The 27,851-nt window shown below is 46.3% G+C and overlaps 1 protein-coding gene across 3 annotated transcripts; it reads left to right on the top strand.

The window, feature by feature from the left end:
• The first annotated feature begins 285 nt into the window (after positions 1-285).
• Positions 286-27,436, top strand: KMT5A (lysine methyltransferase 5A). 3 transcript variants are annotated; one of them, XM_051972669.1, is made up of 8 exons: positions 286-483; positions 6,204-6,331; positions 8,505-8,661; positions 11,661-11,880; positions 15,342-15,429; positions 17,860-17,919; positions 20,778-20,968; positions 21,440-27,436. In XM_051972669.1, exons 1-8 carry the CDS (start codon positions 474-476, stop codon positions 21,648-21,650), a joined length of 1,065 nt encoding a protein of 354 aa, XP_051828629.1. In that variant the 5' UTR covers positions 286-473; the 3' UTR covers positions 21,651-27,436. The 3 variants fall into 3 exon arrangements, with proteins under 3 accessions (XP_051828629.1, XP_051828630.1, XP_051828631.1); XM_051972670.1 differs by lacking the exon at positions 286-483 and adding an exon at positions 5,720-5,812; XM_051972671.1 differs by lacking the exons at positions 286-483; positions 6,204-6,331 and adding an exon at positions 6,572-6,855.
• Positions 27,437-27,851: the final 415 nt, after the last annotated feature.

The raw sequence follows: 27,851 nt of genomic DNA, 5'->3' as shown, positions 1-27,851 counted from the left end.
AGACGACCCGGCGCTCAGAAGCTCCCGGCCGCACTCACTCCAGCGCCGTCTGGGTCTGCTGCTGCTGCTGCAGAGCTTCTATAAACATCCCCACTGCGAGCAACTTGTCACGGGGGTGGGCGGAGCCTAAATTCTTCCAATAGCAGCTCGCGCTTCTCTTCGCCTTGGCCAATCAGCGCGCGGGGAAGGTAAATTTAAACCCCCTCCCCCCCTCAACTGAGATACGAAGCGAGGAAGCGTTTGTAAGAAAGTGCGGTCCCTTTGGGAGGCTAGAGGCGGGATTTTCCCCCAACTGTAGCCTATCAGAGTGTAGCACCTCCGGAGAGACAGACCCAAGCTCCAATTGGAAGCAGCTTGTGTTTCGCTTTCGGGGGGCAGTTGGCTGCAGTGTGGTTGCAAACTTTTTTTTTTTTTTTCCCGGAAAGCTTCGGTTTCCCGGGAGATCCCAGGCGGTGCAGTCGAGGCTCGGGGCCATGGCCAGAGGTAGCTTTCCAGGAGTCCGGCCGGCTGGCCCGGCGACTGGGACGTCGGGAGTGGGGCCTGGGGGTGGAGAGGAGGGGGAGGTTTCGCGTGGTCGTTCTTGCAGGATAAAATTTCCCTCACTCAACCCCACCAGGTGTCTTCCCCACGCCTGAAACTGTGGCGGGGGGGCGAGGGGGAGGGGGGAAGAGAGGGAGTCGTCCTCTTTAGGTCCCCTTTTAAAAGTTTCTTTTCATTTACAATATCCTACGAGTCCAGGAAAAGAGGTTTGATCCCTTCCCCCTGCTAGGGGGCCGGGGATGAATTTTAGAAAAGAAGGCATTTGGTGAAAATAATAATTCACGTTCGTTTTTGGAGTTCTTGTCTGACAACTTACAGCTTACAGTTTACAGCTTGTCTGACCTTATAGCTGAGGGTGGGAAGCGTTGTTATCCCCATTGTACAAGTGAGGAAACTGAGGCTGAGGGGAGAGAGCTCATGGCCTTAGTTTCAGAGGCAGAGAGGGAACTGAGTTCTTTAGTTCCAGCCCTCACTCCTTTGACAGAGGAAACTGACCTTGAAAGAGAGAAAAGTGACTTGTTTGACCCAGATCATCAGGCTCTTGGGAGAAGGGAATCCCTGATTCCCTATTTCAAATGCAGATGCTGTTTCCATCACAAAACTCAGAGCTCTTTTCCTTTCCCCTTCCACTTTTCTCTCATGAAAATGTCCAGCCCAGAACAGGTCATTTGGGGCACAGTTCTGAGTTCAAGTTGTTGGGGATATTATATATATATATATGTACACATATGTGTTTGTTTATATATAAACATATATGTGAATGTGTGTGTTTGTATATGTGAGCGGTAACCTCGGTGGAACAAAACTGGCAGTCCTGTATCCCAGGCCTGTTTCTTCCCTCTTACTTGTTGGGAAATGGCCATAAGTAAGTTCCTTTTTATTAGAGATACCACAGGATTTGTCCAATCTTCTGCAAGGTTTTCTTCCTAAATGTTTTAGAGTTGAAAGAGATCGTAACCGATCATATATACTGAATAATTCATTTTAGAGAATGGAAAACTAAGGTAACCACAGGCCGCTAGGTGGTGCTAAATATAGTGCCAGGCCTGAAGTCAGGAAGACTCATTTTCATAATTTCAAATCCCATCCCAGCACGAATTGTATGACCATATGAAAGTTACTTCACTCTGTTTGCCTCAATTTCCAAATTAACTGGAGAAGAAAATGGCAAACCACGCTAGGATCTTTGCCAGGAAAAATCCCAAAATGGGGTCAGGAAGAGTCAGACACAATTGAAACTAATGAACTAAAACAAAACAAACAGGTCTAGGATAATCCAATTCATTTTTACTATGACCTGCCTCCTATGGAGGACTATGGGTAGTCCACCCCCTACCCATAAACTTGTTGAAAGAATAAATGAATGAACCATATGAGCTGTCCCCCTGTCATTCAGCTAAGCAACCATGGGAGCCAGGTCAAAAATGGGAATGGGATTCAACGGACTCAAAGAGTCCCTATTACATATACTTATTATATTCAGAGCAATGGGAATGGAGGCTTTTAAATGATTATGGCAGCTTACAATCAAACTGGAGTCCTAAAGGGTGGCTTGGGTGAACATTATTTTTATTGTCACAGCAGTGAAACACTTCAGAAAGCAAACTTTAACTGAAGACAGACTGCATCTGAGACAGTTGGGAGTGGACACCTTCTCATGCAGTTCAGTTGTGGCATTCTTCTTAACATTCCAAAGCGCCATGTTACTGTTAGTTTAATAATTTATATATGGTCTTAGTGGTACTCATCATAGTGCAGTGGGAAAAGCTCTGGATTTGGACTGTAAGGAACGCTCAACTCTGTTGTTTATTATCTATGTGATCCTGAGAAAGTTATGTAATCTCCCTGTGCCTCAATTTTTTCTTCTGTAAAATGAACAAAGTAGACTAGATGATCTCTGAGGTTCCTTCCAGCTCTAAATCTGTGATCCTTTTGAAATACTCAAGAGCAAAATCATCCTGTTCTGCTCCCAAGGAGGCAGTACAATCTTGTAGAAAGAGCTTAGGCCTTGTAATCGGGAGATGGCCAGTCAGATTTCAGCATTTAGTTGTAATATTTGAAACTATGTAAGTCATGTAAGTACTAGGAAGCTGTTTTCTTTCTCATAAAATTGGAACAATAACATAATTCATCTGCTTCATAGAGTAATGTTAATATGGTATTTTGTAAATGTTAAGCAAGACAGACATAAAAGTTGTTTAAAGATATTTGAACTTTGTTGTTCTCCCAGATCTCCCTTAGGAGGATATGTCCAAGTGAGACATGCCCACTTTGCAGATGGAAAAATGAGGCATAAAATATTTGAAATTATAGGATTTTCTGACAAAATACTGACAGAAAATTATGACTAAAATCTTTTCAAATGTACTGTATTTTAAAGTGTATTTGTCCATTTAAAAGATTTAATCTGCTGAGATCTTCATGTAACATTACCTCTTTTTATTTTAGCATTGGAAATCAAATGAATAATTGAAATCATTTTTACACAGAAACATTCCCATGCCATTTACAAATGACTATAAGTAGTCAAAGAAATATGTGTCCCCACTATAAACTCAAAGAGATATGTGTTCCCACTGTAAATTTAGCTGTACTATAATGTGTACAATATGATGCTGACTCTCACTTGTAATTCAATAATTAGGATAATTTCTCCCTCTCCCCCCATTTCCACATTAGGATCTAATCTGAAGTATAATATGGTAAAATGGAAAGAGTATGGGGCCAAATGGAAGGAAGGGAGACTGCCTTCTTTTCTGGCTATGGCACTGTGTGACCATGACTAGTCACTATACCTCTGGGAACAGCAAAGTGACTCTGAGGATTGAGGGCTGGGTCTGGAGGCAGAAAAGACCTGAATTTATACTAAGCAAGTCATTTACTCTGAGCCTCAGTTTTCTCATGTGTAAAACAAAAGTAAATAATAGTGTGGCCTTCCTGGGATTTTTTTGGAGGAACAAATGAGATAATATTTGTAAAGCGTTTAGCAGTGTCCAGCCCATAGTAAGTGCCTAACAAATGCTTGTATCTTTTTTTTTTTAAGCCTTCTTTCCCCCTCTGTAAAAAAGGGATAATTTTAGGACTATTGACTTCACAAGATTATTTTGAGGGAAGTTGTTTAATAAATTCAGACTATAAATGAAAAACCACGAAAGCCCCTTAACTTCATTTTTTTTCCACCAATGAGGATCTGACGCAAATGTACCAGACTTGAACTAGAATTACAATCAGAATTATTATTTCTGAGGTTCTGTGTCCCACGAATTTTTCTAATGTTACTAAACTTGATTCCTGCTTCTTAGAATGGAATCATGATATGGGTTTTTAACAGATTTGATTGATATCTTATTTTTATATTACCTAGAATGTCTACTCTCTCCTGCTTTTTAGAGAGTCACTCTTCCTAACAAAGAATTAAAAAGAAAAAAAGGAAAAAAAATTCCCATAGACCTTTCATTTTTGCTTTTAGACCAAATTTGATCTTTATGACTTCACAAGAGTGAAATCATTTTTGGAACTGATTTTAGGAAGAGCTCTACAAGCCCCGCCCCCATTGTTTACATTTGCTCATGCCCATTAGTACACTGTGGTCGACTTTAGTACAAAATTCAACAAACATTTATTAAAGCAAGTGCCTTCTCTGTGCAGTGTATTGTGTTAGGAATGAGGGTGCTGGTAGGAAGTAAAAGTCCCTAAAGAAGCCCTGTGGTAAATTAATTAAAACCATAATCCTAGGTGGTGGCTTGGAGCAATCTGTGATTGCATCAGGGTAGGAGAAACCCTCTCTACCAATGCAGATTCTCACCTAACAGTTTTAGTCCTTGAGAGTTGCCTGGAAACTGATAGGTTAAAGGGACCCGTCCAGAGTCTCATTGCTACTATATATCCAATTCTTCTGCCTCTGAGAGGAGGCTTTCTCTATCTACTAGCCACTATGGTGATACTTTGTGCTGAGATTTCACAGTGCACTGAATACAAAGTGACAAAAGGTGGGGGAAGGGGGAGAACATGCAGACTCAGCATCGTATATGGGATTGGGGTTCATGGCCCTATGCCATTAACCCCCTGTCACCTAGGGTCCTTTGCAAGCTAGCAAAAAACATGCTCCTAATTAAATAACCTTTGTAACGCTGGGCGATTACTTCGACCCTTTAAATCGGTGGCCTCCATTCCCTAATTGAAAACTTGGTAGTTAATGACAGTTTGAGGCGCTAGGTGGCGCAGTGGATAGAGCCCTGAATCCGGAAGACCCATCTTCGCGAGTTCGAATGTGGCCTCAGGTACTATAGCTGTGTGATCCTGAGCAAGTCATTTCATCCTGTGTGCCTCAGCTGTAAACCTCCTCAGTTTTCTCATCTGTAAAACTGCGCTGGAGAAGGAAGTGGCAAACCAGTCCAGTACGTCTGCCAAGAAAATCCCAAAGCGGGATCTTGGAGAGACCAACTGATTGAACCAGAATGATAACAGCTACCCCCTATCTCTAGAGTAGACTGGGTCTCTCGGCCAGACCTTCAGGCTCCTCTTCCTCCCTCAGCCTGTGAATTCAGTAAAAGTTAGAGTAAAAGGGCTGCTTAAGAAAGCCGCCAAGATTGAAAAAGGTCCCTCAGTAGTTCTTGTGCTTTTTGACTTTCCCTCATCGCTACTCCCTTGTCCTTTCCTGATGGATCTTGGGACCCTACTCTGAGAAAAACTGCAGTAATGGTTTTGTTTTTCCGCTGGCGGTACCTGGTTTGCAGTTTATTTCGGTTTTGCCATTTGTACTGTTCACAAACGCTTCTTTCCCTCTCCACCCTCGTTTGATCATTTCATTTCTCATTTGGAAAGGTTAGTTTAAGGATGATCCAAAGGTATTGAACTGCCCTCTCTCCCCACCCCCGTGGGCTAAATTGGGAAGAGCTGATCCTGCCTTTCCCTGCCCGGATAGCATAGGCTAGGCTGGGGTGTGGGTCCCCGTGGGTCCCTTCTGCTCTGCCCCAGGCCACAAAAGAACACCTTGGAATGTCAGAGCTGCAAGGATCCCTCCGAGATAGTCTAATTCAACCTGCTCATTTCGGAGATGATGAAACTGAGTCCCGGGGAGTATTAACGACTTACCCAGGGTCACGAATGGTTGAGGCTAGAAACCCGGTTAGTTCGGCAGCCCTCTTTCCAAAGACCCCTCCCCCTTTAAGTCTCCCCACCCCCTTGGGGGGGGATGGGTGTAGAGGGGGAAGGATGGGGTGAAGATTATCATCCCGGGTGCCCTCCCAAGGGCCCAGTTTAGCGAGAGGAGGTGGGCGACCCCGGACGGGCTTGGGGAGGAGATCGGGATGGGGGGGGAGGGTGGCGGGGTGCTAGAGGTCGGCGCGTGCCGGGGGCCCGGCGGAACGGGCTGGGGCGATGCGCCGCAGCGGGCGCGCGCGGGGCCGCGGGGGCGCAGCGCGGCATGCCCAGGGGGCGGGCTCGCTGTGCGCCCGGGCGCACGGCTCCGTGCCCGCCCTCGTCCTCGGCGGCGGGCCGGCTTAGGTGGCTCCTTCTCGGCAGCACGCTCGCGTGTTCGCTCGCTGGCGGGGCCGGCGCCAGGGTCCTTTAAACATGGCTGCGGTGGGAGGCGCCGCACCGAGCCCGTTTGGCCCCGCAGCCCGCCCCGCCGCACCCTGAGCCTGAGTCGTCCCTCTCCCCAGGCAAGAAGATGTCCAAGACGCGCGCGGAGGAGGCGGCGGCGGCGACCCCGGCTGGAGGAGCAGCGGCCCCCGCTCCGGGCCCGGAGACTGTTGACCGAAGGAACCCAGCGCGGCCCAAGACCAACGGGGTAAGGCGAGCCCCGGAGCTGCGACCAAGAAAGGGTTTACGGGGGCGGGAGGAAGGCAGCCCCAGTGGGGATCCGCCGGGGGCGGTGGGACGTTGGACTGCGAGGGATTAATGGGGGACGGTTTGCAGGCACGAAAGGGTTAACGGAGGGCAGCCGCCCAGACCCGGGGGAACTCGGCCCGTCTCCGTACGCCTGCGCAGGATGGCACCGGCACCCCCACCCCCACCCCCTAGAAAGTCCACTCGGAACAACGCCCCGCTGCCCCAGGCCGGGGGAGCCGGAGCCCCCGGCTCCCAGCTGGGCCCGCGGTGACCACGTGGGCGCCCCCGCCCCTGCTCCCCGCCCTCCGCTAGGACGTGCCGAGCCGGCTACCCTATCCCGGCTGACCTTTCATCCCCTGCTCCCCGCACCCCTCCGGGAAGCCTCCGGCCCCTCCGGGAGTTTCTCGTGGGGTCTGTGGTTGCTGTTTATTGGCCGGCTGAAGGGGCTGCCTAGTTCTTTCTGAACAAACCCACTCTGTGCTGGTAAGCCCACGGCAGCACCCAGAAAAACCAACTCCAGATACCTCTCTGCTCGTCGGTCCTGGGGTGGGGGGTGGGGGAGCCGATCGTTAGATGAAAGGTCCAGGAACTGGGGAACCTGTTTTACGGTCAAACTTGTTCTTTCTAGTCCTCCCGGAAGAGCTGAGTAAGCTTCTGGGCTGGGGACTCCTAACCCTGTCACTTGTCTTTAGCATTCTAAGGTAAAAGTTAAGGACGGTCTTTGTGTCACTCTTCCCTGCCCCCATACTCTCTTCTACTCATCTCCCCTCCCCCTCCCCAAGAGAAAAAGCTGTTTCGAAAAGGCAGAAGTATAAAATGTCCCTTTTTAAAGGGCCCAGATTGACTTCCTGCCTGGCAATCATTGCCCTATTATCATCCTTATAAATTCCTCCTATTGTTCATGGCCTAGAAAAGTATTCTTATCTTTCATCATTCTGACTTAACTCTTTATACACTGAAAATTTCTGCACACTGGAATTTTTTGCTTCGCTTTTAGTATTTCTCAGTTCTGCCAATAGTGGACTCTGTCCAGGCCCCTCAGCTTCCTCCCACCTCCCCGCCTTTTTCCCTGAGATGGCAGAGAATGGGGTTTCACATGTTCTCAAGTACTTTTCCTAAAGTTGGCTTAAAGAAATTTTCTTCTCTGTGGTTAACTTTGCCCTCCTAATGTAAAGAATTGTCAATTGTTAAAAACTGCTTTACTCTGGGAAGTTTATTGTGGGAAGTGCTTACCAGGCCAGGGACTCAGTAAATATTGACTTACCAGCTGGACCAGAGCAGTTGGTCTTGTTCTCTGAGACCTTTCTCAGTATAGTGGAAATCAGGCACAGAGAGTCCATGTCCAGCTCCCAGGTAAACAGTCCAAGCTGATTCTCCAGTCTTGGAGCTTCATCTTTACTTGGGGCAGATCTGCGATGTGTGATGACCTCCGCGTGTTTGGTCCAGTTGCTGCACTCGGTAGCCCGTTCATTTTAAGACCATGTGCATTTAGGACCTTCCTTTCAGTCCTCCTCCAGTGTCTCATCAAGCTGGGAAGTGACTGACCCCAAAACCCAGAGCTGGTAGTAGGTAGTAAGAAAGCAAATCCTATCGGTCTTAGCTAAATTGAAATAAATGGGCTTTTAATAAAACCCATCCCTGAAGTAGCTCAGTTGATGTAATCAATCGTGGACCAGCATGGAAACTAGGGGAGAAAGTTTATCACCAGAAGGCTGGCCACTAAGTAAACAATTTTCTCAATCATAGCAACCGGAAAAAACCTTTATTAAGAATCTGGAAAGAAGTTATCTGTGTAAGTGGAGGGAATTCTCCTACCTATTAAAGCATGGGTCTTTGGAGTCCATACAGACCTTGTTATTCTACTGTTCAAAAATTATCTTTAATACAACACACTTAGTCCACTTACTTGAAAGTCTTCAAGGAGAGTGTATGATCTGAAACCGAGTAATTCTGAGCAGCTAAGAGTGGAAAGAATTAAGGCCTTTCCGACTGGGGCATGCTCACTGTAATATGCCATGCTCCCCCAACCCCAAACTCCTTGAGAGCTTTGTTGGCTTTTGTGAAGTGTCCCAGATGTTGCTGACTCTGATCCCTAGGCTTTACTTTTTGATTATGGATTTGTGTCTTTTTAGGAAAATGTATTTATGGGCCAGTCAAAGATCTATTCCTACATGAGCCCCCACAGATCCTCTGGAACTCGCCCTCCACTCCAGGAGGAAAACTCTGTTGCACATCATGACGTCAAATGCCAGGGGAAAGCCTTAACCGAATTGCACAAGAAAGGAGAGGGTAAGACTCTGAAGGTATTCCTAGTCTGGTGGCCAGCTGGATATCGCACTAGCTGTAATGTTAGAAAGCTCTTACTGGCACCTTGCTTTCCCAATCCCCGATTCCCCAATGGAGATGTTGCTCTATCTGCCACCTTGTAGTTCCATCTCAATGATGTAACCTAGTGAAGCTTGGTCAGGGGTCACGTGCTTTTTAATGGCCTTTCAAAAGACCATTTTGTTTTCATAAACTTCAGTTGGCTGATTTGAATAGCATCTGTGGGATCTTAGGTGACGTTAATGGAGGCCTAATGTCCAGAACAAGGGACAGGATGATCACTAGCCCGGTCAGACCACAGAAAGAACGCAGCGTTCAGGCCTGGGTGCTGTGTTTTAGGAGAGACATTAACAGATATATCTTTTGGAGTATATCCAGGAGAAGTAAACAGGATAATGAGGAGATTCAAAACAAGGCCACCTGGGAATTAGACATAATTGGACAGCCGTTTTGTAGAAAGAAGGATTAGGCTTATTGTCCCTAGAGAACAAATTAATACCAGTGGGTAGATTTGGAGTTCAATATGGGAACTTCCTAAGAGTCAAAGCCAGTCAGAAGTAGAATGGGTTACATTTGAAGGTAATGAGCTCTCCATCCTGAGAAGTCTTCAAGGGGGAGCCAGTACTTGTTTGGGATCATTATGGGATTCATGTCCACACTTTGGGCACAGGGAGGATTAAATGACTGCTAAGGTACTGTGATTCTCTTCAACCTCCCTTTTCAGTCTCGTAATTCTGCAACATGGTGGGACTGTCATGCAATGAAACCAGCTATTGACTCCAAAAATACAGAGGTAGCAGTTCCAAGTTAGAGAAGTCTCCATGCTATAGTGTCAGAGTCTAAGCAGGAAGTAGTCACTTAAAATATCATCTAAACCCTGAAAACAAGGGAAAGGCTTTCTAGAAATTTTAGGCCAATACAAGATCATTGACATATACATATATGTCTGCACATATGAAAATTGGACCTAAGCCTCAGGCTAAGGGCTACCTTTTAGAGAGGGAGTCACCTTGTCTCCCATCTTCCTATGACATGTCCAGCCAGCAGCTACCACTGGTTTAGATGCAGTATAGGATTGTGATCTTGAAGATCTTGAAGCCTTTTATTTCATGAAGGAGGAAACTGAGCACTCTCAAAATGATCCATAAGTAGAAGTAAGATTCAAATTGACTTCTGACTCCAGTAACTCTTGGTCCTCTGAAAGATTAGCAGACAAGAAATTAGCAGAATTTCGGGACAATTTAAGCATAAAAAAGCAAACACAATCCAAGCTTCACCAATTTATGGTGAAGAACACAGTTTTTTCCCAAATTTTAAGAGCTTAACAAGAATATTCATAATAAGTTTTCCATGTGGGGAACATCTGCTCCCCCCAAATCCAGGTATTCCATTTATTGCTCCTCATTTATAATCCAAACTAGTACCAGAGTAGTGAGTTGGGTCCTAGGGCCAATGCTGTTAGCTTTTGAGAACACTTTCAAGTCAGCATCATCCAAAACCACCAGGCCTTTGGTCTGGAGTATTAACTATTGTTTTGGCACCACAAAACTATCAGCCATGTGGAAAGGAACTACTTTGTCAGAGCTGGGAAGAGCCTAGAGATCCCAGGATGGCGAGCTAGGTGGGCCTTAGAACAAAGAATGGCTAGACTGAGCTTAAGGGCTCAAAGAATCTGGAAGGACGGAACTGGAAGTTGGTTTAAATGCAGGATGTCGGTGCTGGGTAGAGTTACAGAAACCCTTTTAGGACATCTGGCAGGTCAAAATTATTTGACTAAGGTGTTTCCATTTTTAACACTATAAATATTGAGAGATCTAACCCATATAAACAAAAGCTCTTTGAGGCAGGGGTCCCCGGTTTTTAAGAGTGTCGGGCTCTAGAGACCAAAAAGTTGAGAACTATCAGTCCAGTTTTACAGATGAAGAAAGTGAAGAAGGCTCCCTCCTGAGAAAAGAAAATCACTTGCCCATATTTTCAAAGAAGGTTAAAGGGCCTATCTTACCATGTTCCCTTCTCTTTTCTCCATAGAAACAACATTACACATGGTGGGCAGGTTCACAGATCTGTTCACAAAAGCCTAGTTGACTCATAATGGAGCAGAAAGTCATGTTAATATTGTGGAGTAATGGAGATACTTGGGAGAGAGGCTATTGGGGGTGGGGTCTCCAAATGACTATTTAAACACAACTTTTATAGGAAAAACATGTTTAGCCTTCCAAAGGAACTGACTTGTAAACAAGCTTTTGAACCATAGCTTGTTTATAAATTGGAGGTATCCTATTGTCTGCAATTAGACACGCTCTTCAGCTGTGGTGAGGAGACCTCTGCCAAGTCAGCAGAGGGGAGGGAGCAGTTCCTGTTATCCCCATCCATGCCCTTCCATCCTGTCCCTACCTTCCTCACCCCCCACCCCATCTTCTGTACTCCACCCTCTGAGGCCCTGAGCTTTGTTCTCAAAGCCACAGCCCGCCAAGTGATATTAGGCAGCTATGGTAGCTATATGGGAGAGAGCCTTGGGTTCTAGTCTTGAGCTGGGTGATCCTGGGCAAGTAACCCAGTTTACCGAACGACTGTTTCCTCATTGATAAGATGGAGGTAACAGCTCTGACCGAGTGCATTCTCCTTGAGTGAAATTTTAGACTTTAGTGATTGGGAGGTGGCAGTTTGCTGAGGAGCGAGCCCCAGTCACTGCTGGCTCTTGGTCTCACGCCTGTGCCAGCTGCCCAGAACTTGGGCTGCATCCCGAGCGGCGCAGCCCGGCACAGTCCCCTGTCCTGCCTGCATTGGTGCAGGCCCCATGGCATCTCCTTTGGCTCGTGTAGAGTTTATATAGTTGCCACAAAGGGCAGATGTCTTTCTTGCCTTGGGCTCTTTTTAAAGTTAGCAGCAAAGGACTGGAGTGAAAGCTGCTCCAGAAGGGCACTGGCAGTGAGTCCTTGTCTTTGTCCTCCCTTTGTCTACAGAGAAAAGGATTGGCGGCAACGCACCGGCAAGCACTATGAAATCAGAAGAGCAGAAAGGCAAAGAATCAAGGAGGGATTCTCTGGAGCCCCTTCCAAACCACAAATCCATAGCTGCAGGAAACCCCAAAGCCATGACGCTGCCCGCCAATGCTGCTGATGCCGCCGGCGTGAAGCACGCCCCGAAGAAACCCCCTAAAACCAAGCAGGCCTCGAGGAGAAAGTAAGTGATGCACTGTCCCTTGGGAAATAAGGGGAGCCCTTATGGCTCTGGCCCCTGGGTTCAAGGGGCCCTAAGTAGATTGCTCTTTCGGAAGATCACTGGCTTAAAACTTGATTTCTTGGGGTGCATGGAGATTTCAGGGCAGCTCATAGCTGATGGGGACAGCCAGGACCTGGAGGGAATTCCTGCTCCAAGCGTTCTCAGCCTCTTCCAGGACAACAGCCTTTTTTATCATTAGGCCTTCAGTACAATAATGGTTGTGCTCATCAGTGACTGGAACGCCATGATAGCAGTGTCTGGTGTGGATGTGGAGTTACAAACCCTTGCAATAATCAGGCAGCTCCATCCCCAGTTGATCTAGGCTGCCTTACTTATGGAGGAAGAAAAGTGGCCCAGAAAGTCAAAGGACCTATGCCAAGGTCACTTAGTCAGTCATAGAGCAGACAGAATTTGAATCAAGGGCTTAGACTTACTTTTTTCTTGATTGCGTTGCCTTGGAGCAGTCCCTTGTTGCTGGCCTGCTGTTGGTTCTGGGAGTCTGGGGGGAGGAGTATCTGTGTGACTCTTTGGTTGGTACCGCCCACAGAGAGTTCCTCACCTCTGCGAGGTTTGTGGCCTGTGGGTCCTGGATGGGGTACGACTTTCCAGCCTGGCTAAAAGCAGCCCGAATAGTGGGCAGCAATGTTCTTTCTCACAGGCCTGTGCAGGGCAAACTCTTCCATTTACTTCTGATTGGATGGGAGTGCCAGAACAGGGGATGGGGAGAAAAAGAATCAGGGCCCTGAGGGAGAGGGGGGGGGTCATTCAACCCATTTCACATATGATGCACCCTGTGGTTAAAGTGATAGGTGGTGCTTCAGAAGTCATTGATTGGTTGCCTGCTGCGTGCAGGACTCTATCTTGGAAGCTCAGCATCCAAAGGGAAATTTTCTTTGCCCTCTAGGAGATCACAGCTTTGTAGGAGGGTCTGTCTGTCTGTCTCTCTCTCTCTCTCTCTCTCTCTCTCTCTCTTTCTCTCTCACACACACACACACACACACACACACACACACACATACACACACCCAACAATAACAACAACAGCTACTCTGCAGGTTAGAATGTGATGAGGCACAGGAGAGCCAAAAAAATCAAGGAGGAAGGGATCATGTTAGGTGGGGAATCTGGGAGGACTTCCTGGAGGAAGTCTTTATTCCAGGCTTGAACATGAAGATGAGAGCCACATCTCCAGCACTTATAATCCCGGGGATCCCGGGCAAATCAATCACCATCTCTTGACCTCTCCTTAATTAAATGACACCCACCTTAATAGGGTTGTAGGAGAAGTTGGTCAACAAGCACTTATTAAGCTTCTCCTGTATGCTGAGTGCTGACGGTACAAGAAAGACAGAAAACAGTTTCTATCATCTGAGCGCTCACAGGCCGATGGGGGAGACGGGGCGCAAACAGCCACGTGCACACAAAATGCAGTTGGGGTCACTGAGAGCTTTGCCACAGATGCCTGGGTGGGGCTCAGTCAGGCTTCTTGAAGGAGGTGAGGTTTGGGCTGAGAACCGAAGGAAGCCAGGAGACAGAGATGGGGAAGGAAAGCCTTCCTGGGGGACAGGTTTGCTCTAGAACAAAGCACGTAGAGCCAGGAAATAGAAACGTGCGCAGAGGGAGCAGAGGCTCTGCACAGCTGGAGCACACTCAGCAGCTGAGGTGGGCAGTACCATGTTGTGCGTATGGCGAAAGCCCCTGAAGAGCGGGACGACAGCCATCCTGGGGGGCCACCAGGTGCGGGGCGCCTCGGGACTAGGGACATGAGTACAAAAGTAAGACGCCTTCTGGATTCGGGAAGTTCTGACAGTGATCAGTGAGCACATTCTCTGGGATGCTGGCAGGCAGTGGGATGGAGGCTTCAGGTAACTTTAGGAAGCAGCTGAGGGACCCAAGAAAGGCCCCTCGTGGCTGATGGCTTTGGAGTTAAGCTTTGGAGGAGGGGCCCAGTCAGCAGCTGCCACTTGTTCAGAAAACCCCAAAGGGGCCAGGGGACTGGGCTGGTGAAGCCGGGAAGGGAAGAATAGGAAGGAAAGCCTAATGGCCACTGATCGAGAAGGACAAGGCAAAATTGGGGGGTGGGAAGTGCAGGGAGACTAGCATGGAGCCCAGGCTCGTTGGGAGTACAAGGCCCTTGAATGAATTCAGTGAAGGCAAAAGCATTTATTAAACCTTTCCTGCAAGTCAAGTCTTGGCAACCCACAGAGACTAAACAAGACAATACTGGTGGGCAGCAGCAGCAGCAAAAATATGCATATTTATGTAAGAAATGTCTTTAGTTCTGGAGGATTTTTTGTTTCCAGTGGGGTGGGGACTGAAATTGAGAGGTGAGGGTTGCTGCTGCATTTTCAGATTAAGATTATTTTAAGATTAAACTATATTGCTTAATTTAACTTTTATTTCATGACAAGAAACTTCTCCTGAAGTGCAAATAAGTTATAAATATTTTTTGATGCAAAACCAAAACACATCAATAAAGCCTTTTTTAAAGGCAGGATTCCACATGTATTCCTACCACATTTTTAATGCCAGTGGAGGAGAGAGGGATCCTGCATGAAAATTGATGCTCCTGTGATTAGCCCCTAAAAGTCTGAGACCATTAGGCTACCTAGGAAGTGGTGAGCTAGTCCACTTTAAAGCCTCTTTGCTGCCTGGTGGTAATATTGGGCCTGGGAGTGCCCTTCTGGGGAAGAACCATTCTCCAAAAACCATTTCTACCATCATCTTACAACAACTCTGTGAGGTAGGCACTGTAAATATCCTTCCCATTTTACAGATAGGGAGAGTGAGGATCAAAAGGGTTAACTTGGCCACAAGAGTTAAGTATTTTTTTAATTTAAAAAAAAGTTTTAATTAAAGCTTTGTATTTTCAAAACCATGTGCATGTATAATTTTTCAACATTGACCTTTGCAAAACCTTGAGTTCCAAATCCTCCCCCGCCATCCTCATGGCGGGTAATCCAACATATGTTAAACGTGTGCGGTTCTTCTAGACATATTTCCACAATTATCATGCTGCACAAGAAAAATCAGATTAAAACTGTATGTATAATATATGAAAGATATGTATGTATGTATGTGTGTGTATATATATATATATATATATATTTAAAATCATAAAAAAAGGAAAAGGGAAAGAAAACAAAATGCAAGCAAGTAACACAAAAAGAGTGAAAAATACTATGTTGTGATCCCCATTCAGTTCCCAAGAAGTTAAGTATTAAGATGGGATTTGTACGCCATCTCCCTGGTCTAGTACTTAGCGGGAGCTGTGTTCCCCTCCTGCTCTGATAAGGAAGTGCCACTTTGTGACCTCATTTTCCAGAGGCATTTGCATCTGCTTTCTAGAAGAAGATGAATTTTGGCATTTGGGCTGCCAGCCTGGAACTTGTGTACTGACCCCAACATCTTCCTCCCTACAGAGCTCAGGGAAAAACTCAACAGAATCGCAAAGTCACTGACTATTATCCCGTGAGACGGAGCTCCCGAAAAAGCAAAGCCGAGCTACAGGTAGTTGGAAGGGTGGGCGTACAGATGTGGGCCCTTCTTCTGGGGTTTGAGGTGGTCAAACCCTCCCCCCCACCCTCACCTCCCGGCCTGCCTGGTCTGGGCATGCTGGGCCAGCCTAGCTCAGAGCTCCAAGGCCATATATCCAACCCTCTGGCAAACCTCACTCTCTACTGATGTCCATCACTGATTGTTCTTAGAGCAGGGTTCCTAGTAGCATGCGCTCTCACCGGGTTTCAGGGCTGGGTGGCACTGGCTCTCTAAAAATGGGAACAGGAAGAGCATTGCGTGTGTTTCTGTGATGACCTTGATCAGGCTCCACAGACCAGCCTTTCTAGCATTCTCTCCCTAGAATCTGCCAGGCACTGGTCTAAGTGGAATCGATAAGACGGAGTTTGGTGCCTGCCGAGCCGAGGGCACAGTTTGTAGAGTTCCCTGAGGCCCTAGATTGTGGGCATCCTGCCTGACGGGGTGAGGATGCTCAAACCCAGAGAGCTCTGAGGCCCAGGAGCCCACAGCTGGTGTTCGGGGCAGAGCCCTGGTCAGCTAGAAGGGCACTTAGAAGACTTCTTGGGAAAGATAGGGTCTAAATTGGACAATAAGGATGCCTTGGAATCAGCAGGCAAAGAAAGGGAAGGAAGGCAATCCAGGCATAGGGCCCAGAGCAAAGGAAGGCATGGAAGTGGGAAAGTGCCATCTCTGATTCAGGGCAGTTTGGCAAAGATCATGGGATCTGTGGATAAGGGTTGGTTTGGAAGAGTCTTAATAACGGGATTACACTATATTTGGTGGTAGTTTAATCCTGTGTGTTCTGTTGTATGACTCTAAAAACACCCTGAGAAGGGTTCTGGGGCCTTCACCAGAGTGAAGCCCAAGAATCCAGGACAGAAGAAAGGCGAGGAGCCCTTGGGCTACAGTACAGAGCTGGAGAAAGCTCTGAATGCCAGATGAGGGTATTTGAATTATCTTTCTGACACACTAGGAAACCACTAAGATACCCTGTGCCCCAGGTAGCCCATTCCTGAGCCTTGTGCTTCCCACCTCTCCTCCTGCTCTCAGGGGACCTTTTCTCCAAATCCAGAATGCTTTGGGCTGGCAGCAGGTCTTGCTCCAAAGCATGATGGGTGAAGGAGTTCATGAACAAGATTTTAAAGCTTTTTAAGGTCCTGTGTGGAAAGTACAGCTAGCTGGGAGTGACCCGATCAGGATGGGAACTTCCAGAGAAGAAAGCCCAGCCTTATAAAGGATGAAGAGAATGGGAAGAGCACCGTACTTCCATTTGCCTGGGGGCCCTGCACTTAGGGTGGACGAATGGCCCCAGAGAATGGAAGAGGTCCTATTTTACCTAGGAGGCCTGACTTCTCCAGAGGCACACAGAGGGTATCCGCAATTGGAACCCCCTGATTCTCCACCCCACCACCTTCGTGAATGAGTGGGTATTCACAGTGCCAAGCCTATTGGAAGTGCGGAATAAATGTTTGTTATGGGTTGGCATATATTGAGTAGGTCACCCAGTCTAAAACCACAATCACATAGCAAAGGGTTCTGATTCACGAGAGAAGTTACTGAAGGGTAGCAAGCACTTCTGGGGACTTCCCTAGTCTCTTGGAGGCCAGTCAGGGCGGATATCCCTGGGCCCCCCACCCCTCCCTGCTCTCTCCTCAGAGGCATCATGGGAGGAGCTGTGTGGTCCAAGAAGTGCTTTAGAGCAGGGGTGGGGACCGTCTGGCTTGTCACTCCTGTCAGGCCTGCAAAATAATTTGCTAAGACAAATGCAGGGGACGCTGAACTGAAAGCTAGATGCCATAATCTCCCGCTGCTTGTGTTCTATAAGTTGCTAATTTTGTGTGGTCCATGAATGACATTATAAATGTCCCCAAAAGAGGTCCCCACCCCTGACTTAGAACACTTGCTGACTGGATGGGGTTCACAATCCTGCTCCTTCACTACTTGGGTGACTTGGAACCCTTTGCCCTCCCCCTCCCTTCCATCCCAGACCCAAGCTTCCTCCTCTGAAGGAAGGAGAGTGTTGGATGAGGTGCTGCCCTCTCGTTCCTAGAGGCGGGGGATGGCCCAGTGGATAGAGCCCCAGGTCTATGTCTGAGTTTAAATCCAGCCTCAGACCCTTCCTGACAGGATGGGCTTGGACAAGTCAGTTTGCCTGCCTCAGTTTCTTCAGCTGTAAAATAGGGATAATAATAGCACCTGCCTTCTAGGGAAGTTATGAGGCTCAAATGAGATAATATTTGTGACATGCTAAGCCTGGTGCCTGGCACACAGTGGGCACTGTATCAGTGTTTGGTTCCTTTCCCTTTCCCCTTTCAGGAAGACTCCTGTATCCCATGGGCTCAGCTCAGGAAACTTTGGCTTCCTATTACCCCATACTAGGGGGTAGCCAAGAATCACTCATGTGGTTTCCTTCTCTCTTTCTAGTCAGAAGAAAAGCGAAAACTTGACGAACTAATTGAAAGCGGAAAGGAAGAAGGCATGAAGGTAAGGTGGCTGATGGTGGGCTTCCAGGTCGCACTGCGGGACGCCTGACTGGGCACCTTTCTTGTTGTCTGTGGCAGCCATGGGTTGTCAGGGACTTGTTGTGGTGGTGAGACAATCGGAGTTAAATGACTGTCCAGGATCGTACAGCTAGAAAGTGGCAAGTGGCTGTGACTGGATTTGAACTCAGGTTCTCGTGACTCCAGGGTCTGATCTCTAGGAGCTGCCCTTGGTCATTCTTTTCTAGGAACCAACTACCAAAAGTTTGTCCTAAGGAAGATTCCCAGACTGGGAAGTTGCAATGGGATCTAAGCATCTAAATAGATCCTGTAGGAAAGCCAAGTGGGGAGTCTTAAGGACCTTCTAGTGGAGGCTGGACCTCCAGAATTCTCTGATTGTCCCTTAGGATGTTGGCCTGCTAGGTGCTCAAGAGAGAGGCGAGAATGAATTCTGCTGCCTTGGCCAATGAGTAACTTTCCGAGGCTCCCTGTTCCTGTCCCTTAGAAAGTCCGGGCATTCGTGCTCTGGCCTCTTCTTCTGCCTGGTGGTACTTCTTATGCACACAATGCGCCGTCTCCCTTCGAGGGGCCTTTTCCCAGGGCTGGGACACCTTCCCTCCCTCCCTCCCAGGTTCCTTTAGATATTGTGTCTCCAGGATGCTTTCAGTGTCCACCTCCATCCCTTCTCAGTGCCCTCCCTCGGAGATTTCTCGTGATCGTACAGAGCCCTGGCCATGGTCTTCTGGGTATACAGGTGTTTACCGATGTCTCCCCTGTTAGACTGAGCTCCTTGTGCGCAGGAAGCATGGGGGGGAGGGGGAGGACGGGGGTTACTTTTCTTGGCATCCCAACACTGAACACAGGGACCAGCATAGAATAAGTACTTAATAAATGCTTGTCGACCGACTGACTGGCTAAGGAGGGGACAGCACCGGGGGGTCCATTGGAACCATTAAGTTTCCTACTCAACTCTGGGGCCACCAATGTGTCCAAGAGGACTTTGAGGTTGTCAGTAAGCAGATTGCCCCCAGAATGCAGAGGAAACCGTTTGGGGCGGCAGTGAGGAAGGCAAATGGGGACCATCTGAGGATGACAGGGACCTTGGAGATCACTGGGTACAGCCCGGGACTGGGAAAGTCCTTCTGGCCGCCTGAGTGATGACGCTTTCACGTGGAGACGTCCGGAGATGGGGGGAGGACTGGGGCTGGAATTACAAAGGCCTGCACAGGTTCTGTCCCAGACACTTAGTGGCTGCGGAGCCTCGGGCCATTTCATTTAAGCCCACAGCCCGTTTCTTTAGAGGGATAATCACGCACCTTCTCCGCAGGTTTGTGAGGTCCCCCTCACACCAGATGTCTCACAGTAAGATAACAGATGAAAAGTACTTTGTAAAGCAAAGTTGTTCTTCCCAGCTCTTGTGTGACCATGGATCAGGTGTTTCCCTCTGGTCCCCGACACCTTGATTTCAAACGGGGGAGTTGCAGATTAGGTGTGGCTCCGCCTGAGGAGAGGGACTTTTACTCCGAGAGTTCCCCACACCAGTTAAATGATCAATGTTGAGGTTTTTCAAAAGGTCTCCCCTCCCCAGACAGTCCCTCTATTCCCTACATAGTGGAGAGTGCTGGAGGAGACAAGGCAACTCACCTGGGAGGGTGAGGGGAGGCCTCAGGCAGGATGTGGCTCTTGAGCTAGGGGAGGCCGGGAGAAGATCTGGGGCTTCTGTTGGGGAATGGAAGGAGTCGGGAACAGAGGGATGGGGAGAGATTCCCAGAGAGTCACCCGGTGGCAGGTCATGGTAAGGGAGCCAGCTTGGCTGATGCTCAGAGCCTTGGCCCGGCAGTGCCCAGAGCCAGCCACTGGAGGGCTTTGAATGGAACAAGAGTGTTTTCAGAAATCACTTGGGCTTTTTGTGTCAGGGAAGACATGGTTCTACCTTCCATGTCGGAATCTCAGTCAGCCTGGAGGCCTTTAAATTACCAGTCCAGGCAAGAGGAGCGGCCGTGGGAGTGGAGAGAAGGGGACATGCAGCCAGTACTTGGGGCTCCTAAGAGATAGGGTGTGAGGGACAGAGAGGACAGGGGTGGCTCAGAGGTTTCAGAACTCAGAGACAGGAGGGACAGGGGCCCTGGACAGAATTTAGAGAGGCTGAGGAAAGAGACCCGGTTCTGTTCTGGACAAGTTGAGTTTAAAATGCCTCTGGAATAATCAGGAGAAAGATTCCCATGGTGTCTGATTGCTCAGGAGAGAGCCCCAGGCTGGGGGCGTAGACCTGGGAATCTTTCTCCTAGAAACCTCTGCCCTTTGCTCCTCCAGGCCATCATCTCCAGGTTTGCTGATCTCTGTCTCTTTCATGGGCGCAATTCCTCAGTACTTGAATTTACAGCTTTTACATTTCACCTCTTTTCCTGAGGAAACAAGCTGGTGGGAGGATCGCATGATTTCTAGGCCCTTCCTCATGCTTGGTTGCCTTGGGCTTTCATTCCTACAACTGAATACGATATTGGAGATGTGGTCTGAGGACCCAGGCCTCTCATCTCCCTGGCCCTAGGCATTCGCCTTCTTGAGGAGATTAGGCTCCCTCCCACCCCCATCTCGAACTCACCAAATGGATTGTTGGAAACCAGTGTAAGACTGTACGGGGTTTCCTGGGTGTCACCATTGAGTAGAGGGACATACAGGATCATGAGAGCTGAGAGAGCCCAAGCCCGGCCCCTCAGCAGGACCCCCATAGCACGCGCCTTGGGTCCAGATGGAGGCGTGTCGGGCCACTCGGCTCTCATTCGGCTCATTCAGAATGCCAGCCTTTGTCTTCCTTTGGCTCTGCCTTGACAATGTCCCCTTTTTCTCATCGCTTCCTACCAGATCGATATCATTGACGGCAAAGGCAGAGGAGTGATCGCCACCAAACAGTTTACAAGAGGGGAGTTTGTGGTAGAGTATCACGGGGACCTCATTGAGATCACTGACGCCAAGAAGCGCGAGGCTCTCTATGCTCAGGATCCTTCCACAGGCTGCTACATGTACTATTTTCAGTACCTGAGCAAAACCTACTGGTAAGTCAGTCCTTGGAGCACCTCAGGTCATTTCCTATTAGGCCGACGCCTGGGCGGACTGAGGCACCCGACGCTGACGCCACATCCTCGCCCCGGTTGAAGACGCGTCCGTGTGGAGCGCTGAGGTAGAGGTGTCCTTTCTCTTTTCTCTAGGACGCAGACTGTTCGGGACAGACCTCTCGCCTGCCAAGGATGGGCTTTGGACTAGTCGAATACAAACAGCTTAGCCATTGACCTTGCCTTTCAGCAGGGCCGCCTCAAGGAGGAGTTCTGCTGGACCGCCGGACTCCCGAGGCAGTCTCCCTTATTTCTGGTTCTTTCTAAAACGAATCCCCCTTTTGTTTTCCATGCCTGTGTTAAGAGTGAGGAAGGATCCTTCCTTGGCTGAGAAAAAATCCTCCCTTTACAAAAATCACTTGAATTTAATCCTCTATTCTTTCCTCTTTCCCCTTGCCCTCACTGCCATCCCAGTGTGGATGCCACTCGGGAAACAGATCGTCTGGGAAGACTGATCAATCACAGCAAGTGTGGTAACTGCCAAACCAAACTCCACGACATAGACGGCGTGCCTCACCTCATCCTCATCGCCTCGAGGGACATCAAAGCTGGCGAGGAGCTGCTCTATGACTATGGGGATCGCAGCAAAGCTTCCCTGGAAGCCCACCCGTGGCTCAAACACTGATCCGCGCTTCACTGGACAAAGTCCCTGCAAAGGGAATTAGTTTTTTTGGGGGGGTTTTTTACACCTAATCTTAGTGGATAACTTCTGATGTTTTTAAAGCTATTAAAATGCCTTTTCACTGTAGTATTTAAAAAACAATCTGCTGCAGGTTCCCTCCCCGGCAGGCTTGCGCAGATGGCCTTAGGTTACCAAAACCTTTTCTATTTCTAGTTATTTTGTACGTTTTTGCAAACAGACAAATCTGGGCTTCCCATGCATGCAGTCAAAGACTTGGTGCAGGTTTTATAGGGAGATGAAAATCCGAATAGTGGACATGAGCAGTCCCACTGCCTCCAGCTACATAGCAATGACTTTCTGCATCCCACTTTAGGGAGCAGATCAGGACAGAACATGCCTAATTTCTCTCCTCTTCTCCAACTTCTTGTCCTAATAATGACTTGACAGGTGTACATATATATATAATATATATTTTTAATGTTTCATAACAGGCCAGTCCCTTCCCCTTCCCAACCTTTTTGCTTTTGAAAGCTTCCTGTCCCTGCACCACCCTCACCACTTATCACCGCTCTTCTCAGGCTGCCCCATCAGGGGTCCCAACACCCCTGCCATCCCCCATCCGCCAGCTGCACACCCAGCCAGATTTGGGCGGCAAGAAGTCTTTGAATTTCGTTCCCACTTCCCCTCCCTGAGCAGGGCTTCCTATACCGGGGCTTAATTCTCTCTAGAAATGTGAACACTGAATTTATTCAACAATAACTACTTAGATGTATAGAAGTTAAGTGAGTCAAGTTGCTGAGTTCTTGTAGAAGAAATTCAAGATGGTACTTTATTCTGTTTTAAAACAGTTCTTTAGTGGGACCAGACATCTTCCCATCTTTCTCTTCACCCCTACATACCTGGTTTCTTGTGTGTATTGGATTTTTGTTTTGTTTTAGTTTCTTTGTTTTTTTTGGTTTGATTTTGGTTTTTTGTTTAATTTGCTGGGTAGAATCAGCAAGATTTGCTTCCACATTATATCAGGCAACCTGGTTGTTTTCCTGAACATACAGCTATGAATTCAAACAAGAGTCTCTCTGATAGAGAAAAGTAGGAGCCCAGCCTCTGATGGTCACAGGTGTCCTAGGCACACCAGCAAGAGGCGAGGGCTTCAGGCTCAGGGCCGAAAGAGATGGGATCTGGGGCTTCGACTGTGACAGAAACGGAGCTTCCCTCTCGCAGAATGGAACTGATCAATCATTTCAGTCAACGGCCAGGGGACTGAAGTGAGCAAGCAGAGACCTTGGCAGTGTGCCCCCCTGGCTGCAGGGAAACCTGAAACGGGGAGGGTGCATATAGGACTCTGCTCTCCTCCTTTCTGTTCCCCTGGGGTTTGTCATGGTGCTACCTAAGAAAGTCTTCCCTCACCTTCCCTGCTTGTCAGGGAATGGAGAATCAATCAGATGGGTGTGTGTCGATGTGAGCTTCTGTGTCTTGGTTGTACCTGTTTGTGGTTTAGCCTTGAATTTTAAAAGCAAACTTGAAGAGTATTTGTCTCTGTAAAAAACAAAACAAAAAAAAGGATAAAAAAATTAAAATATTTATTGCCAACTGCTTCCTATATTTTGTTTTGTTTTTCCAACTGTTATAAGACCTTAGATAGGAATGTCTGAAACTCCAAAGTCTGATATATTTTTTTTCTCTAGTTTTCCTAGAAACTTGGGGCGGGATGTCTACTGAAAATGAATTGATTTGGTATCAGAAAATTTTCTTATATGTGCTAGTTCTTTAACCAATCCTAGCAAACTTTAGGATTCACGAGAGCCTAGAATGTCAGGTGGCAGGATGGAGAATGTTGGTAAGTCAGTGGCTCATTCCTTTAAGTTCATAGATTTGGGGCAGAAAGAGATCTGATTTGCCATTTCATCCATCCTACCACCTCCCCATTTTCAGGTGAGGAAAGTGAGACTCAAAAAAAAAAAAAAAAAAGACCTGTACTAGGTGAGTAGCCAAGATGATTCTCAAACATGGGTCCTTGGATTCCAAATCTGATGATGCATTTCTATTCCTTTATTTACATGGGGGCAGCTAGATGGCACAGTGGATAGAGCACCTACTCTGAAGTCAGGAGGACCTGAATTCAAATTCAGCCTCAGATACTTAATACTTCCTAGCTGTGTGACCCTGGGCAAGTCATTTAATCTAATTGCTTAGCCCTTACCCCCCCCCAAAAAAAAAAATTAAAGATTTAAATCATGGCTCTTATACTTTTCCTTAAATTTCCTCAGGTCCTTCCAGCTAGAATCCTATAAAAGTAAACAATATTTTCCCCCAGTACTCTGCCATCTTGTGTCCCCTTTCCTCTCTCTACTGAGAGGAGATGGATTTGTGTTATTTGCCAGGACTAATAGTAGTTTGGGAGGTTGGTTTGGATTGGATTTTTTTTTCCTCAATTACCCAGAATTCAACTGCCCTTTAATTTTCTTTTTATTTACATGTTGATGTTTGTTTATTCTTGTGGTTCTGCTTTTTTATTTTTACTCTGCTGTTTTATAGATGTTTTCCCATGTTCCTCTGTCTCATTATGATTTTTGGTGAAGGGGAAGGGGATCTGGACTTGTACACTACACCCAATACATGACTACAATACACACTCCCTGAGAACAGGGAGTGTCTTGGCACCTCGCACCATTCTTGGCACACAGTAGGCACTTTAAAAAAGCTTTTCTTTTTTGTCTTTTTTTGGGGGGTCATTCCCACATGAGGCTTTCCTTTAGAGGAGATTCAGTCTTCCCCATTTCTGGTCTTCCTTGTAACTTACAGGGCCTGCTGGTGTCGGACCTGCGTCAGGGCCCCTGATCTGTGACAGTCCCCACAGCTGCTGCTTTCGTAAGGGCTCACCCACTCGTCTTCATTGTCACCCTGGAGGAGGCAGTGAGCCATTTTTGCTTTCTCGCTATGAGAAAATCACAGTCCTTCTCTAACAGAAACATGTCTGTGCCTTCAGAAGACCACAAGTATCTTGGAGAACTTTCACCAGGGGCTGCTATGTGCTAATTTTTTTTATTCTAGTGCTATTTTCCTCAAGTCTCCAGCTTCCAGTGAGGAAAAATGACATAGTTGTGTATGACAATCATCTTCGTCACAACAGGCTCCCTAGCAAGGTGAATATTCAGTTGGCCTTGGATCCACGAAGATCTGAGTTTGAATCTGGCCTCTGCACCACCTGCTGACCTCAGTTCTCCAGGCACCTCTCTAGGACCATAAGCTGCAGAAAAGGTGCCGACTTACATTGCTAGATCCTTATTCAAGAATTCGTTCCCTTTGCCAGTAAAATCACAGGTCCTGACTTGATCCCTATTTCTATTCTTATTCATAAGTCTTTTAAGGAGTCACACCACTACTGGGCACATACCCCGGGGATATCAGTGAAAAAAATATATGCAGAATTTTTCAGAATAAGGGTACTCTGTATTAGCCAAAAACTGGAAGCAATAAGGGTACCCCTCTATTGGGAAATGATGGAATAAATTGTCGTAGATGAATGTAATAAAATGTCCTTGCACTATTAGAAATGAGGAACTCGGAAACTTGGAAAATTTGGGTGAAGTGATACAGAAGGAAGAAAATTGAAGCAAAATCCATATACCAAATGGTTGCAATTATATGAAAATGAAATTAAGATGCTACCAAACAGAATAATTGCAGTGATCAATCCTGTTCCAGAGAAACTAGGAATTCACTATCAGGAAAAATGCCTCAGGGCAGGACTTCCAAAAATCCATTGAAAATCCCAGTACCATTATAGGGCTGGCCCAGATGATCTCTTTTTCTAGGTATATTTATCAGGGATTTGTTAATAATTGTCATAATTTACATAGTCATTATGCACATTTTAAAAAGAAAAAGTATTTCACCCTCTCATTGATATTCCCTTATCACCTCCATTTTAGACTTGGTAGAGTAGTGGCTGAAGATAGAATGTTGTGTATCCTATTAGTTATTGTTGCTTTGTTGATTGGGTTTTAATTTTTTTCTTTGTTACCAGCAATGATTTGATATGGGGAAAGGTATATTGGGAAATGATTCTGATTTTTTTTAAAAGCATAAATAAAAGTCAATGATTGATAATGTTATATTACTGTGCTATGTGAAATGATAAGTATGAAGAGTTCAGAGAATCATTGGAAGATAGAAATTAACTGATACAGAGTAAAGTAAAAACCAGGGAGATAATATGAATAATCCCAATGGAAAGACTACAAAATAAATAGAACTGAATGTTGTGTCATTTTAATGACCAAACAGCTCCAAAAGAGGGGGTGTTTGAGATGAAGTTATCTCCTTTCTTTCTTGCGGATGTGAGGGTCTCTTCTTAATGTGGCATACGTCATATAGTATGAGATTTGGTTGATGTGTTTATCAGTTTTGTCAAACTGCCTTTTCCCTTTTGCTTCAAGATATATGGATATATTAGACTATGAAAGTGATGGAAAAACAAAAGATCATTGAATTTTAAAAGATTAAAATAAATGGAGGGTGGGAAGAATTCTGGAAAGGCAAATGGAGGCTAGATTGTGTAAAGTTAATGCTAACCTGAAATGTTTGTATTTATATTAGAGATAACAGGAAAGTATCAAAGTTTTTAAAGCAGGAAGATGATATTCTCAATAACTGCAACAATTGAGGGGATTATGGTATGAAATGAAAATTATTATGGCATGAAAAATGAAAAAAATAGACTTTAATAAAAGTGCAGATAGGAACAACATTGAAAGACTGGAGAACTTTGTATAGCATAAACAAAATCTAGAGTATTGTACATTTATCGTGCCATTCACTCCTGCAATGAACCTAAAATGTAGAATGAGTCACAGCTAGGCCAAAGGTGGGTATTTGTTCATTGATGGATTATGAATATTTGCTTTAAGGTTTTTTTTTAATTGTTCATTTAAGAATGTACATAATGACTTTGTAAATTAGGAGCCATTAGGAGCCAAGCCATTTACACATCCCTTTCATCCCTCTGGGTTTGACATCTTGCCATCCACACGTAGTACTTCCTCACCTCTATGCTCAACCTTTTCTACTCCTACCTTTGGGAATAGCTTCTGTTGCTGAAAGTGTTTACAGATAAAAATTTTCTACTAAGAACTGCTTTATCTGCATCCCAAATTTTTTCATATGTTATCATAATTGTCATTTTCTTTAATTAAATTATTGTTGGTATAGCTTGTTCTTTGACCTACACATTTTTTAAAGATTCTAATATTTAGTCTCTATTTGGGGCTGAATCCCTTCTACAAATTCTTCTTGATGATAACTTTTATTGTTGCATTATGTTCAGTAAAGAGTGTGTTTGATATTTATGCTTTTCTGCATTTTTATGAATTCTTTCTGCTCTGGCACATGATTAATTTTTTCAAGGTACAATGCAAGACCAAGAACTATGTATATTCCTGTTGATTCCCGTTCCTTAATGGCCAAAGGTCTACCTAACTTTTCTAAAATTCTATCCAGATCCTTAACTTCATTCTTATACTTTTATTGGATTTGTCCAGATCTGCTATTGTTTCTGTAAAGGATCTATCGGATCAGTTGCGCCATAGATTCAATCAACATGTTTCCTAAACCAAAACAGACTTCTTTGGCCACTTAGGTGTGTTGTCTTTCTATTGTTAAGAATATATTGTTAGAATATAAACTCCTTGAGGTAGGGACTTGTCTTGATTGTATATTTGTATCCTTAGTGCTTAGTATAGTGCTGAGTACATGATAAATACTTAATAAATTCTGTTTCATTCATTCAACTCACTGGTGTGGGTAAGGTTCTAACGGCTCAGATTGCAACTCATCCCCTGCTTCTTCTCCTGTGTAATTCTAGGAGGTGTCCTCTCATAAATCTGCCCTGGGACCTCAGTGATTCCCTCTAGAGAGTCTTCCCCTAGCTCTCTTGAGATTATGTGTTACTGGAGGGAAATAGAGGAAGATGAGGAGGGAGGAGAGAAGGAATACTGGACTCAACTAATCCATCATTCCTGAGTGGAATAATTAACAAAATGTTCTAGGATCAATTTTGTGGGGCCAGATCATCTTCTGAATTAATTACCTCGAGGATGATTGAACCAAATGGACACAATCAAGTTAAGAAAGAGTATAATGAGTGGGCAAGTCATTTAAACTTTCTTGCCTTAATCTAATGGAGTAGGAAATGGCAAACCATTC

The sequence above is a fragment of the Antechinus flavipes genome, chromosome 1 (genome assembly GCF_016432865.1).
Source record: "Antechinus flavipes isolate AdamAnt ecotype Samford, QLD, Australia chromosome 1, AdamAnt_v2, whole genome shotgun sequence".
Taxonomy (NCBI): Eukaryota; Metazoa; Chordata; class Mammalia; order Dasyuromorphia; family Dasyuridae; genus Antechinus; species Antechinus flavipes.
The sequence above is the reverse complement of the archived record's forward strand: the minus strand, read 5'-3'. Positions and strand labels throughout refer to the sequence as shown.